Source organism: Toxorhynchites rutilus, chromosome 3, assembly GCF_029784135.1.
Source record: "Toxorhynchites rutilus septentrionalis strain SRP chromosome 3, ASM2978413v1, whole genome shotgun sequence".
Classification (NCBI taxonomy): domain Eukaryota; kingdom Metazoa; phylum Arthropoda; class Insecta; order Diptera; family Culicidae; genus Toxorhynchites; species Toxorhynchites rutilus.
Window position 1 is genome coordinate 287274924 of NC_073746.1, and position 14792 is coordinate 287289715.

A 14792-nucleotide genomic window follows, 5' to 3' on the forward strand; every position below is an offset into this window, starting at 1 on the left:
ATATGGAAAAAGCGTGGATATTGGCGGAAGTTCGTCAATGGTTTGTCAAGGGAGACAGCTATGAGCACTCTTTGGAATACGGCTAGGAGAATGCGTGGCTGGAACCATACAAATGAAAGTGAGGAATACTCTGACCGTTGGATTTTCAAATTTGCAAGAAAGGTTTGTCCCGATTCCGTTCCTGCACAAAACGTCGTACGCGACATTCCGCTCCAAGGCGATTATGAGAATGTTTCGATGGTGGAATTCTCAATTGCCCTCCTCTCATGTAACAATTCAGCTCCGGGGTCGGACAAGATTAAATTCAACTGTTGAAGAATCTTCCCGACTTGGCAAAACAGCGTTTGCTGAACTTGTTCAACAAGTTTCTGGAGCTGAATATTGTCCCGCATGACTGGAGACAAGTGAGAGTGATAGCCATACGAAAACCCAACAAGCCGGCTTGCGATCACAATTCGTATAGGCCGATTGCAATGTTATCCTGTATTCGTAAATTGTTAGAGAAAATGATTCTACTTCGTTTGGACAAGTGGGTCGAAACGAACAATTTGCTGTCAAATACGCAGTTTGGCTTCCGCCGAAATTCTCTCTGAGAAACTTCATAATCGTGGACTTTCCCCAATTCTGAATAATGTACAATTTACTCTCAGAAAAGCACATGTTTTTCAATCATGTCAGCTTGAAATCATCTCGATACAGTTTTATGGGCCTACCACAAGGCTCCTGCCTAAGCCCCCTCTTGTATAGTTTTTACGTCAATGATATGGATGATTGTCTAACTAGAAACTGCACGCTGAGACAACTTGCAGACGATGGAGTTATTTCCATCACGGGTACTAATCCCGCCGTTCTGCAAAAATCCTTGCAAGATACCCTGAACAACCTGTTCACGTGAGCTCTCAAGCTGGATATCGAATTCTCTACAGGTCGTTTTATACCGAAATGGTCGTTTTTTCTAGGAAGCACGAGCCCGCCCAATTCCAGCTTCACCTATCCGGCAAAGCGATCAGGCACTCGATGTTTTTCAAATACCTTGGAGTATATTTTGACTCTAAATGTACCTGGGGAATACACATTGCGTATTTGAAACAGAAATGCCAGCAAAGAATAAATTTTCTCCAAACAATTACCGGAACATGGTGGAGCGGCCATCCAGGAGACCACATTCAGTTGTACAAAACAATGATATTATCAGTGTTAGAATATGGCAGTTTTTGCTTCCGATTAGCTGCCAGGATTCATATTCTCAAGCTGTAGAGAATACAATATCGTTGCTTGCGTATAGCAATGGGGTGTTTGCATTCGACACATACGATGAGTCTCGAAGTCTTGGCAGGAGTAACCCCGCTTACTCTTCGGTTCACAGAATTATCCTACAGATTTCTCATCCGTTGCAAGATCATGAATCCATTGATAACTTCGAAAATCTAGTCCAACTGACTTCTCAGTCAAGTTTTATGTCTTTATACCATGAGTACCTTACCAATGACGTGCACCCTTCACCAGGCATCTCCAACCAAGTTTGCTTCCCATACTTTTGCAATTCTTCTGTCATTTTTTATCTGTCCATGCGACAAAAAAATCCTTGGAATCCCCGATCACCTACGCTCCGATTCTATTCCGCCGATATTTTCGGCAGAATATGGGAAAGTTAGATCTGATAAAATGTTCTTTACTGAAGGTTCATTCATAAACGGGTCCACTGGCTTCGGCATCTTCAATGAAAATTCCAGTGCCTCTTTCAAACTTAAAGATCCTTGTTCCGTGTATGTCGCTGAACTGGGTGCGATATACTACGCACTAGGGATCATTGAAACATTGCCCATCGACCACTATTTTATTTTTTCAGACAGTCTCAGCTCAATAGAGGCAATCCGCTCAATGAAAGTTGATAAACGCTCATCTTATTTCCTAACAAGAATAAGACATCTATTGAGTGTTTTGTTCGAAAAATTATTCAAGATTACCTTAACATGGGTTCCCTCTCATTGCTCGATTCCGGGGAATGAGAAAGCGGACTCGCTAGCTAAGGTGTGCGCTTCAGAAGGCACACTATTTGAAAGGCAAATTGCTTATAAAGATTTTTTTCACATTTCACACACTCGTTAGTTGGCAGCGCATGTGGAGTGAAGATGAGTTCGGTCGCTGGTTACACACGATTATCCCTAATGTTTCGACGAAAGCTTGGTTTAAGGGATTGAATGTAGGTCGTGATTTCATTCGCGTGATATCTCGGCTTATGTCCAATCACTACAACCTAAACGCGCATCTCTATCGCATTGGGCTCGCAGCAAACAATCTTTGTGATTGTGGCGATGGCTACCACGACATCGAGCATGTTGTCTGGTCGTGTATCCGGTTCCATGCTGCTCGCTCTCAGCTCTCTAGAGCACTGAGAGAACAAGGCAAACAATCGGGTATCCCCGTCCGGGATATCTTAGGTAGCCGTGATCCTGATCTTCTGCTTCATCTATACCTGTTCCTCAGAAACGCCGATGTCAACGTTTAATGATGTTTCCTTCGTTGTGTCCCAGTTTCATATCCCTCCTATCCGATCTATAAACTTTTACTTAGTCGCGGCAATACATACACACACTCTTTACAGATACACGGGCCAAAGGTTGTGCAGTCCACTGATCATTCAACAAGAGCCAAAGGTTGTACCGCTCATGACAACTCTACACGAGCTGATGTTTGCGCCGGCTAGTGACCATTCTATCCTGGATTTCTCGAGTCGAGAAGACGCACCACGCTAGATATGGGGTACAGACTAGGGGGGCGTCGCTGATTAATGGTCAGCTGCATCCCAATAGCAAGTATCCCGTGTCGGGCACAGGTACAGAGTATTGGAGACAGCAACATCACAATTACGAAAACACTTGTAATACTAACCTCGAGCCAACCGCGAGTAATCGGTTACATATTACTAACATAGTTGTAAGGCAAACATTGTCAAAATATTGAACTCCCGGCCCCGTCAGGTTGATGCCATATGAGCCTTAATAAAAATATATATTTTGGATAAAAAAAAAATCTCATTTGATACTGATACAGAGGGGTTTGCAAAAGAAAATATGATATCAACCACTTTGTAGCGGCGGACAATCATAACGACAACATAAATGAAGGTGTGTATTAAATATTAGAGCAAATAATCAAAATGAAGAGGATCTTTCAGTTGCATGAAAAAAGTATTTGGCCATTCTGTAACTGCGACTGCGACTGGATGGTGTGTCTATGGTAGTCTGAATGCCAAGACAACGAAGCAAGACTACGAAGAACTTAACTACCACGTATGTGAATGCCAAGCCGAAGAAAAGCTGGAACGACTGGTCAAAGATTACTTCAATGTGGAGGACTGTGGGGTGAGCAATGTAGAAATTGTGGAATCCACCACAGATGTAAGAGCACGACAAATCATGGAGGGGACGACGCGAAGAATAGGTAACCGTTTTGAAACGGGCCTGCTTTGGAGGACGGATTATGTAGAGCTCCCCGATAGCTTTCCGATGGCCCTACGCCGTCTACAGTGTCTCGAGAGACGCATGGATAAAGACCTCGTTCTGAAAGAAAACATCCACCGACAAGTACAGGAATACCAGGATAAGGGGTTTGCACATCTAGCAACGGCGGACGAGCTAGCCGACGCAGACCCGAGACGAACCTGGTATCTTCCGTTAGGGGTGGTTTGCAATCCGAAGAAACCGGAGAAGGTGCGGCTAATATGGGACGCCGTAGCGAAGGTCGATGGAATTTCTTTGAACTCCTTACTATTGTCCGGTCCTGACCTTCTCGTATCACTGATTTCGGTTCAATTTCATTTCCGTCAGTACCCGGTGGCAGTGAGTGGAGACATCAAAGAGATGTTCCACCAGACGAGAGTTATCAAGCAAGACCGATCCTCTCAGAGATTTTTATTCCGCAACAACACCAACGTCGAACCTAGTATTTATATAATGGACGTACTAACGTTCGGAGCGAGCAGCTCTCCTGCATCAGCCCAATTCGTTAAGAATCGGAATGCGGAAGAGTTTGCAGGCAAGTTCCCGAGGGCAGCCTCTGCCATTCGTAGCAGGCACTACGTCGATGATTACCTTGACAGCTTCGAGACGAACGAGGAGGCGAAGAAGGTATCCAGCGAGGTGAAATGGGTCCATGCGCAAGGAGGATTTGAAATCCGGAATTGGTCATCAAACCGAAAGGCAGTTCTGGACCACTTGGGGCAATCTCCGAACCAAGCAACGAAAGACTTGTCATTGAGGTCGCAATCGGAGCGCGTGTTAGGGATGCTGTGGCATACCGAAGAGGACAATGTACTTTTTTCTACGATCTTCAGGGAGGAAATTGCGGACTGATCGGAACGGGAACGAGACCGACGAAACGTCAGGTGCTGAAATGTATAATGAGCCTTTTTGACCCGTTGGGCCTGCTGGCGTGTGTGCTGGTACACGGGAAAATAATGATGCAGAATATTTGGCGTAGCGGCATCAAATGGGATGACTTTGTCGACGAAAGCGTCTACGAATCGTGGACGAAATGGATTAGCCTGTTGGATGAAGTCAACGAAGTTCGGATTCCAAGGTGTTACTTCGAGAACGCGAGCACTGAGCTGTACCGTTCGTTGGAGGCCCATGTGTTCGTCGACGCAAGTGAAGCGGCGTATGCAGCGGTGGTGTACTTCCGAACTACCAATCGTTATGGAACAGCGAAATGCGCTCTAGTGTCAGCCAAAACGAAGGTGGCTCCTCTTCGATATGTCTCCATTCCTCGGTTGGAACTGATGGCCGCGGTATTGGGAACCCGGTTGCTGGTATTTGTGCGTTCTAATCATTCCATCCGAATCAACCGCGTCATCTACTGGTCGGACTCCGAAGTGACTCTGGCCTGGATCCGGTCAGAACATCGAAGATATCGCCCTTTCGTAGCCTGTCGCGTTGGAGAAATTCTTTCATCGTCAAACGTAAACGATTGGAGATACGTTCCGAGCAAACTTAACGTCTCAGATGAGGCTACCAAGTGGGGTAGTGGACCGTGCCTCAGCGCATCAGGCCGCTGGTTCAATGGCCCGACCTTTCTGCAACTGCCAGAGGAGGAGTGGCCTATGCCGAAAAGATCGCTCGCAACCACTGATGAAGAATTGCGAGCATGTCATCTGCATCAAGAAGTGCTCATCCTGCGTACTCCGATAGTATACGAACGCTTCTCCAACTGGAACCGATTACTGCACGCAACGGCATATGTAATAAGGTTTGGAACTTTTCGCAATCAGAAAGGCACAAAATGTAGCATATCGTTGAATCACGAGGAATTCAAGGCAGCCGAGATATTGCTTTGGAAACTGATTCAGTCTGAGGTTTACCCAGATGAGTTGACTATTCTTACTAAAAATAAGACAGTACCGATCTGTGAACGACTGATCTTAGAGAAGTCAAGCCCTCTTCGGATGCTTACACCGATGCTTGATGATGAGGGAGTTCTCCGAGTCGACAGTCGCATTTCCGCGGCACAAGGGGTAGCGGAAGATGTGAAGTTCCCAGTGATACTACCGAGAAAACACCACGTCACCAACCTTATCGTCGATAATTTCCATAGGAAGCTTCTCCATGGAAACTCCGAAACGGTGGTCAACGAAATCCGCCAGCGATTCTACATTGCACATCTGCGCACAGTAGTTCGAGGCATCGAGAAGCGGTGTCAACGGTGCAAGGTGATGAAAGCTAAGCCTTCAACTCCAAGGATAGGTCCTCTTCCGGAAGCACGCTTGTCGCCTGGAGTTCGCCCATTTACTTATATCGGCATCGACTACTTTGGGCCAATCCTGGTGAAAGTAAACAGATCCGCAGCAAAACGGTGGGTGTGTCTGATTACGTGTCTCACAATTCGTGCAGTACACGTTGAGGTTGCATATGATTTATCGACGAAGAGCTGTATCGCCTGTATACGTCGCTTCATCTGTCGCAGAGGGTCACCGAAAGAAATATACTCCGACAATGGTCGGAACTTTACCGGAGCGGAACGAATTCTGCAAGACTAAATCGAGCGGATCGAGCAGGATGCAGCTACGACGTTCACCAACACCGAGACAAAATGGTTCTTCATTCCGCCTTCCTGTCCCCATATGGGGGGATTGTGGGAACGCATGGTACGTTCCATCAAGAACGCCATGAAAAGCATTCCCCAAGATGACAAACTCGACGACGAAGGATTACAAACTGTATTGGTAGAGGCTGAAGAAATTGTCAACTCGCGCCCGCTCACGTACCTACCACTGGACTCAGCAGAGCGAGAAGCACTCACTCCAAACCACTTCATCTTGGGAAGCTCATCTGGAGTAGTGCAGCCAATAACAAAGTTAGAAGACTCTGCTAATGAGCTTAATGCATCCTGGAACCTGGTCCAGAAACGTATCGACCATTTCTGGAGGCGATGGGTTCGGGAATACTTACCCACACTCACCAAACGCACTAAATAGGTTGAAGAGACGAAGCCTGTCCAACCCGGAGACTTGGTCATTGTGATCGACGACAGTAGACGAAATGGGTGGATACGTGGACGAATTGTAGAAGTGACTCCGGGCAGCGATGGACGAATCCGGCAGGCGTTGGTTCAAACATCTAGTGGACTGTTTCGGAGACCTGTCTCAAAGCTGGCAGTGCTGGATGTAGATAGACTTGGTGAGATTGATGGTTCAATTCATTCTCACGGGGAGGGGAATGTTCGCACGATCACAGCACCGGCAACCCGGCCCACAGCGCCTTCACTGTAACCGACTTATCGAAGATTGGTTCGCTCCATCAACGGTAGGTTCGCTATCGTTGATGAAGCGAACCAATGCAACAACAATAGAGCAACACATCAATTGATCATCTGCCCACGGGAAAAATATATTGTTTTTATAGAGATATTATGCAACTTTGAAATTGTGCCTTAATTTACCTTAAATCTATACTTGTAAGTAGCTTATGTGACTATGTGATTTAATTAAGGAACTACTTATATCCTATTCTTAAACTACAGCTTAAATTAAATTATATCTAGCTAAAACAGTGAATTGAACTCCGAATAAGGAATTTGAACTTCGGGTAGGTTAGAAAACCATTGAAATAATTCCTACAATTGGATAACCTAAATTAAAATAACTGAATTTCTACAGAACAGGATTCTAATTAAAACTAGATGCTAAAGCATACAGGATTGATCGATCGATTAATCGACGGATAAAAAAGCTGTCTAAATGCACTATAAAATGTAAGTGAATCAAGTGAATTTACCGCAACCAATATTTATGTTTCAAATAATTTTAGTTTTAAGCAATTACAAATAAAATTGCTCTAAAGAGTAGTGCTCGTTTGTTGATCGCAACAACTGTGTTCTACTAGTAAAGCCCTTTTATTCGATACACACATTGATGGGGTTTTGAGAAAAAAAATAGCCATTATACGGTAACGGTCATTTTGGATTTGCATTTTTCATAAATAACTGTGGTCTACTAGTCATGCCCTTTCATTTGATACTCATATTTATGGGGTTTCGAGAAAATATGCAGTCCGACGTTTTGTAGCGGCCGCCATCTCGGATTTCGAAGGTCTTGGAATACAAAGTGTTTTTTTTTTAATGACAGCAGAGATAAAGGTGTGTTCTAAATTTCAGATCAATCGGTCAACAGGAAAGAGGTTCAATTTCTGCTAATGTGTGATAACGCAACAGATAAACACTCAAAAAAGTCATGCTTAATAAAATCGTTTAATAATGATAATTATAATAATAACAAATGACGTCAATTAGATGTACATATAGAAAATGGCTATAAATCTGTAAACAAAAAAAAACATATATGAACGAAAAAAGGGAATTAAACCCAAATACGTCATAGAAACCTCAATAGTTGTGGTTTCTGACCTGAGAAAAAACCAAATACCGTCGATGGGGGTGAAAATGGGTAAAAAAAAATTAGAGTAAAGCACAATTCGGATTATGTATAAATGTTCTCTAATGATGAACATTCGCAAGTGTTCAAGGAATTGTTGAATAATATTAAATTTTCACTGAATTACGATAAAATGAAAGTTGACCCAATCTCAACTCTTAAAGGGAGTGACAATGGGTCAAAGTAGTGAATATTACATTCTATTAAGAATTGTGTTTTTTTTTTTTTTTTTTAATTCGTTTATTTTTACAGGCTCAGTTACTTAAGTTTAAAGGAGCCGAATTCTTAAATATAATTTTAAAACTATATATATAAACAATTTTCTTACATCTATGGTTAGTAAGGTGGAAAACCGATTACTCGCGGTGTACTCGAGTTTAGGAGGGTGACATATTTTTAGGAGAAGGATGGGATATAAGGAAATTGTAACAATGTTGATGAACACTCAATTTATAAATCTATTCGTATATCTATAGTGTATTTACATTTCAACTTATTCTACTATTTATAGCAAGGGGACGAATTACCCGCAAAGGAAGGAAAGGAGGGTATAAGGATGTAGGGGCAATCACACACGAAGATCTATAGCTTTAAGGAAAACATATATATGGGACATGTAATCAAGGTCTAACCGAGCCAACACATCTCTCACCGGCACATTGGGCTGTCTTCCTCGGGCCCGAAGGGAGTTTTTTAAATTCGATCTGGCGACCAGATACACCTCGCACGACCAAACAATGTGCTCGATGTCGTGATAACCTTGGCCACAAACGCAGAGATTGCTGCTGGCAAGATTGAAACGGAAGAGTAGTGCATCTAACGAACAGTGATTGGACATGAGTCGGGAGAAGGTGCGAATAAAGTCCCGACTCAAGTCCAGACTTTTGAACCACGGTTTGAGGCTAACCTTAGGGATAATCGAGTGAAACCACCGGCCCAATTCGTCTTCATTCCACTTGCGTTGCCAGTTAGCGATGCTATTTTTGCGGACTAAAGAATAAAATTCATTGAAGGCGATTTGACGCTGATAAATATCGCCTTCAATTGCACCTACCTTTGCTAATGAGTCAGCCCTCTCATTACCCGGAATGGAGCAATGTGAAGGGACCCAGATAAAGGTAATGACATAACAGCGTCTGGATAAAGCACTCAAAATTTCTCGTATTCTCTCAAGGAAGTACGGCGAGTGCTTTTCCGGCCTCACTGAACGGATAGTTTCGACAGAGCTAAGACTATCCGTTACAATGTAATAGTGTTCAACAGGTCGTGAGGCGACGCTGTCCAGCGCCCAATGAATTGCTGCCAATTCAGCAATATACACTGAGCAAGGATTCTGAAGACTGTGTGTGGTGCTAAAAAATTCGTTGAACACTCCAAATCCTGTGGACTCGTTTATAGTGGACCCATCAGTAAAGTACATATTATCACAATTGATACCCCCATACTTTTCATCGAAGATCGTTGGAGCGATCCTCGATCGTTGGTAATCTGAATATCCATGGATATCTTGCTTCATGGACAGATCAAAATGCACAGAGGAATTGATGTAGTCAGGGAAACAAACACGGTTAGGAATATGCGAAGAAGGATCAACCTGCATGGAGATGAATTCATGATATGAACTCATGAATCCGGAGTGAAAATTTAGCTCGATCAGCTGCTCAAAATTTCCGATCACCAATGGGTTCATGACCTTACACCGGATGAAGAACCGAAGAGATAATAAATTGAAGCGATCTTTTAGTGGGAGTAGACCTGCCAAAACCAGAAGAATTGTGTTTGGAAATCATTTTTTTCAATAATTTCAATGTAACAACATATAAATATCTTGAATGATTATTTGAGTTATGAAAATAGTGTCAATCCACCTATAAGTGCGATGGAAATGTTTATATACAGCCATTCCGTGTCAAACCGATATAGTGGTTCTCAAATTTTCGTGAAAAGTGGTAGTTTTGTTGTTTATCGCAAAACATTAGACCCTTACTTTTTATCATTAGGGTAATCATTTCCATTTTAGGGTGGTCCAAAACTCATAATTATTGAACTACTGCACCGATTCAGATGATCGACATATCAAATTAATGCCAATTAGCTAGTCTCTTTTCGTTATACTTGTTATACTTGCAGATAACTTGGATGTCGGTCTTGTTTTGGTGTTTTGTACATGAGTTATGATTTTTCAAAAATAACCGATGGTCCGAAAAATCATTTTTCCCATTTTTCCAAAATTGACTTTTTTTTTACTCATAACTTTTGAATTACCGGGCCGATTCAAATGATCAATACTAATTTGAATCCACATAGAATACCACATATGCATAAAAAATGGATTCTAGTCGCCTAGATGTAGTTCAGTCGCATAGGAATAAAACTGACAACATGTTAACTTTGAAAAATCACTCGAAAACGAAAAAAACACTTCTCTGATAATCGGATATGTTATGTAAAAAAACCTCAGCTTCCAAGAAAAAATAAAAAAAAATATGGTGACCTTAGTTCCGAAACGATGTAAGCTATGACAAACAATTACAATCAATAATTACGAAAACTAAACCTTGTTTTTCTTAAAGTGTAATGTTTCTCTGCAAGCTCATTGGCTTTGATTTGATATATCGATCAGCTACGATCTACGTAAATCGGTCCAATAGTTCTAAAGTAATGATTTTTTGAAAAAGGTAATTTTTGTACCAACATAAAATGGAAATGGCCACCCTGATGAAACAAATAAAAAAAAACGGGTCTAATATTAAACGATGAGAAATAAAACTACCAATTTTCATGAAAATTTGACAATCACTTTATCCGTTTGGCATGGAATTAAATTTTGCGCTTAACCCATTCTCACCCCACTCAGTGTAAATAAGAGATTATTTCTAAAATATTGAAATTCGAATGGAAAATTTTTTCGATGTTCAAAATCAGTAATGACTCATCTGGCAAGACCTTATAATGCTGGGCATGAGATTTTTTTTCTGAGGTGTTATTTGATGGCTATTTATGCATCAAACTTTGATAAATTATTAAATAATAACTATTTGTACTACAGTTAAGTATTATGCATTGGAAATTGTGGAAATATTTCTCCTATTAAACGGCTTACGGCTTACTAAAATATTCGCAATATTTGTCAAGATATTACTAACAGTAACATTCTACATTTTTGACCCAATTTCACTCCCATAACCCATGTTCACCCCCATCGGTATGTCCAATAATATTTTGTTGGAAAAATCTTAGCAATTAACAATTTAAAAATGAAAATCATTCCAGTGGAAAACCCTCGAACCCCGGCCGTAAACCCGGTTTTGAATCGACTTTAAAGTACCCCAAATGGCTGTTTGCATGATGCTCCTGGAAGAGGTGATATTCGCAAGGACCCGACGTAAAACAAGGTGCGTAAAATGAAACTCTTGAAAGATCGGGCATCCGTACGGTCGTGCTGAACGACGAAAAGCTGCTTGACGTAGGGATTTATAATGTCTTTCGGACTAATGGCGCCGCCGCGGAGGTGGAGTGAAATCTTTTTACTGCTTCGGTGTGCTTGTTTATGCGCTTTTTCGCCGACTGCTCCCGTTAAATGGTTACTGTCAAAACTGAACTTGCAAATGTAAATTTAAGAGCGTAATGAAGAGCTAATAAAATCCTTGCCCGGGTCGCTAAGTTTGCTTGCGGAGCATTATTATTCGAGCGTATACCGTACCTCTGCTTGACGATAGTTGCGATAAACCTTTTTGTGAATTGTGAATTTTGGGTGCGTCCGGTTGCCTTGAATGAAATGCCATCGCATTACGAAAATGCTTTGAATTATTCAGCATCGATTCGCCTGAATTTGTCAAACAACCGTGTTCACTGCATTAGGAGACTTGTTTGCACTTTTTGTACTGCCCAAATATATTGCGAGCTTCTCGCGAAACACAATCAAATACAAACTGACCCAGTTACTCAACAAACAATTGGCACCTTTTCGCTTTTTAGCACCTAATCGTGCGAAATTAGTATTACGAAACCAAAGGGCGATAAAAATACCCATCATATAAAGTTTATTGAGATGAATTACAACTACACCCGTTTACGATGGTGCCAGCTCGTGGGGCTGCTGCTTCCGAATGCTTCCCGTACCCGTTGGCGTTTGCCATACATTTCGTTTTTATATTCGTTTTAATGCACCTTGACTGGATACACTGGTGGCGCCAAAGCTCCTGGCTCTCGTCTTGCATTCATCCTTAGTACTGGTGTGGTGCTGGTGGGGGGATGTTCAAAATACTCATTAACGACCACATTCGCCAAAGTTTGAAAAAATAACACCTTTCAGCATTCGAGTTAATACGTAATTTTTAATTCCATTTATTTGCCTTCAGACATGATTTACAAATGCACTTCTATGTTTTGTTTAGTATCTCTAGGTTGTTTTGTTTTAGAAATGCGATTAGATGCAGAAACCATTTTAGGACGCATATGCAAATATTAATATTGAATTGAATGTTTATTGTACCATAAATTACATAATCAATATACAGTGATTAGCAAATTTATTTTTCATTTCTTTCATTTTTCTGGTTAAAACAAAAAGTAAACACATCGTAACCAATCTTAAAATCTGAGAAAAATAAATGTAAGTTTCCATTGTGAGGTCCCTTGAGTGTTTATGTTTTGAGTGTTTTGACGGTTAGAAACAACTGGCTCGGCTCTGGAGTATTTGTACACGTGTTCGCACTTGGTGAAGTCGAGAAAAATGGAGAACGCAGTTATTGCAAAAACAATTCCTTTGTGCATCCAAAAATTGGTCGTTCGAGATATCGAGAAAGGCGACCGGACACCACGGTTGTCAAGAAGTGTGACATCAGCAAGGCAGGACTATCTGTCGTCGCAACGAAGCGCATGGGTTCACCAGCAGGGTGGGTCTGAAGCGGCCTTTCAGCGAGACGAACAAGCTCAAATTCGCCGAAGAGCACGTTGATAAACCGCTGGAGTACTGGTGCTGTAGACAGACGAATTCAAATTGGAGCTTTTCAATCGAAAGAGGCTAGTTCGTGAGTGGCGCAAGCAGGGTTGCCAACCTTCCAGTTTTTCCTGTATATTGCCATTCTTTTCAAGCATGCCAGCAAAACAGTCAAAGGTCAAAAATCTCCAGTTTTTTTTTAAATTTTCGAAGTTTTTTTTTGTTATCTTTTCGAGATTTATAAGTTTTTTTACTCCTTAAAATTATATTTTTTTCTTTCAGTTGTGAGAATCCTACTCCACTCCACTAACATTGAAGACCTTTATGGTGATTATCGCCTTTCTTTAGCTATATCTTTATATATCCATTATGAACACACAGAAGTACGGTACGGCGTTTTTTCACTAAGTTGCCTCTCATTTATTTATATTCAGTCCAATCAGCAAAATTATGCCAGTTTTGATAATGTTTATGTACATGATCAATGAATATTTGTCAGTATGTAAAATTTCACACAACGCCGAAGCGAATTGTTCCCCTTCTAGGAAGTGTTCCAAATATTTGCGATCGAAATGATATCCAGAAAATCGATAATACATTTAGGGAGATCCGAAATCTGGGATTTACTGACTTCACTGTAAACGAGCGCCAGGATGCTTCTTTTGTGGTAAATTTTCATCCCAAAAACGTATTACATTAATTTTACTTATTCCAAATTGATAAAAAAATAATTTCAACATGCTTGATTCTTTCGCATTCCTCAGCAACCGTTGAGCGATTGATTCTCGTATACGATTCGAATTAATCATAACTAGAAAGTAGAACAGAGACAAAAACTACGCGAGGAATTCTAGCTTTTAAAAATTATGTAGAAATAAAGAACAATGAAGAAAAATGAAGCAAAGTCAGGATTAGTAAGATTGAACGATTGTTCTCAGAATACAATTTGAACAAAACAAAGCTAAGAAATAGAACAGGAACATAAACATTGCGCGGGATTCCAGTTTTCAAAAATTATGTAGACATGCAAAAAGAACAGCAGGATAAGTAAGAATGATACAAAAAGCAAAACAAATTATAATGTCATGAAAATGTATGTTCACAAACAGATTGAGGAAAACTTTTATGAGTTTTTTTTTTTGCTTTAAAATTTATTGTGAGGGTAATGTAATGGGAGGCAAAGTCGTCATTTAACGAGGATAAGGAACCGAGGCGGTCCCAATCCGCCGAGATGACGCAATCCGAGTTGACCGCCAATCTTCTGTCAGAAGCGGCGGCCTCTCGCTAGCAAACCTGTCTCCACCAATTGTTAGATAAGAATTTCGCTACCATTACATTGGCCTCACAATGAATTTCATTACGAGAAAATTAATTAATAATCAAAAATAACGCTCCGGTGACGGTAATTCGTAAGTACAAGTGCTACATTCTGACACTGTCACTGTTGACCCTGATATGTATTGTTAATATAAAAAAAAGAGAAAAAGAAAAGAAATAATTCTTCCACCTTTTTTCAAAGTTTTTTAAAAAAAATTTCCAGCTTTATTCAGTTGTATTTTCAAATTTTTCCAGCTTTTTCAAAAATTTGATTGGCATCCCTGGGCGCAAGTCGAGTGAAGAGCTGCAGGAGCGTCACATCCAAGGGACGGTCAAGCACGGTGAAGGCAACGGCATGGTGTGAGGATGCTTTTCATGGGGTGGGGTGGGCAGCTTGGTGAAGATTGACGAAACCATGACGGCAGAATCGTTCTGCAACAACCTGCGTGAAAATCTCGAGGTCTCCCTCATCAAGACGGACCTTGAAGAACGCTTGGTTTTCAGCAGGATAACGATCCGAAGTAAAGATGAAACGGATGTCCGGTAACTATCCGCTGTCCGGCCTATCCGGCCAATATTTACTATCCGGCCGGATACCGGATATAA

At 41.3% G+C, this 14792-nt stretch overlaps 2 protein-coding genes across 2 annotated transcripts; both read left to right on the forward strand.

Moving 5' to 3' along the window:
• Positions 1-4402: 4402 nt before the first annotated feature.
• On the forward strand, positions 4403-6034 carry LOC129774285 (uncharacterized). Its single transcript, XM_055778001.1, has one exon. It carries the CDS (start codon positions 4403-4405, stop codon positions 6032-6034), a length of 1632 nt encoding a protein of 543 aa, XP_055633976.1.
• An 84-nt stretch (positions 6035-6118) lies between these two features.
• On the forward strand, positions 6119-14550 carry LOC129774286 (uncharacterized). Its single transcript, XM_055778002.1, has 3 exons — positions 6119-6430; positions 6473-6762; positions 14442-14550. The coding sequence occupies exons 1-3, from the start codon at positions 6119-6121 to the stop codon at positions 14548-14550; spliced, it is 711 nt and encodes a 236-aa protein (XP_055633977.1).
• Positions 14551-14792: the final 242 nt, after the last annotated feature.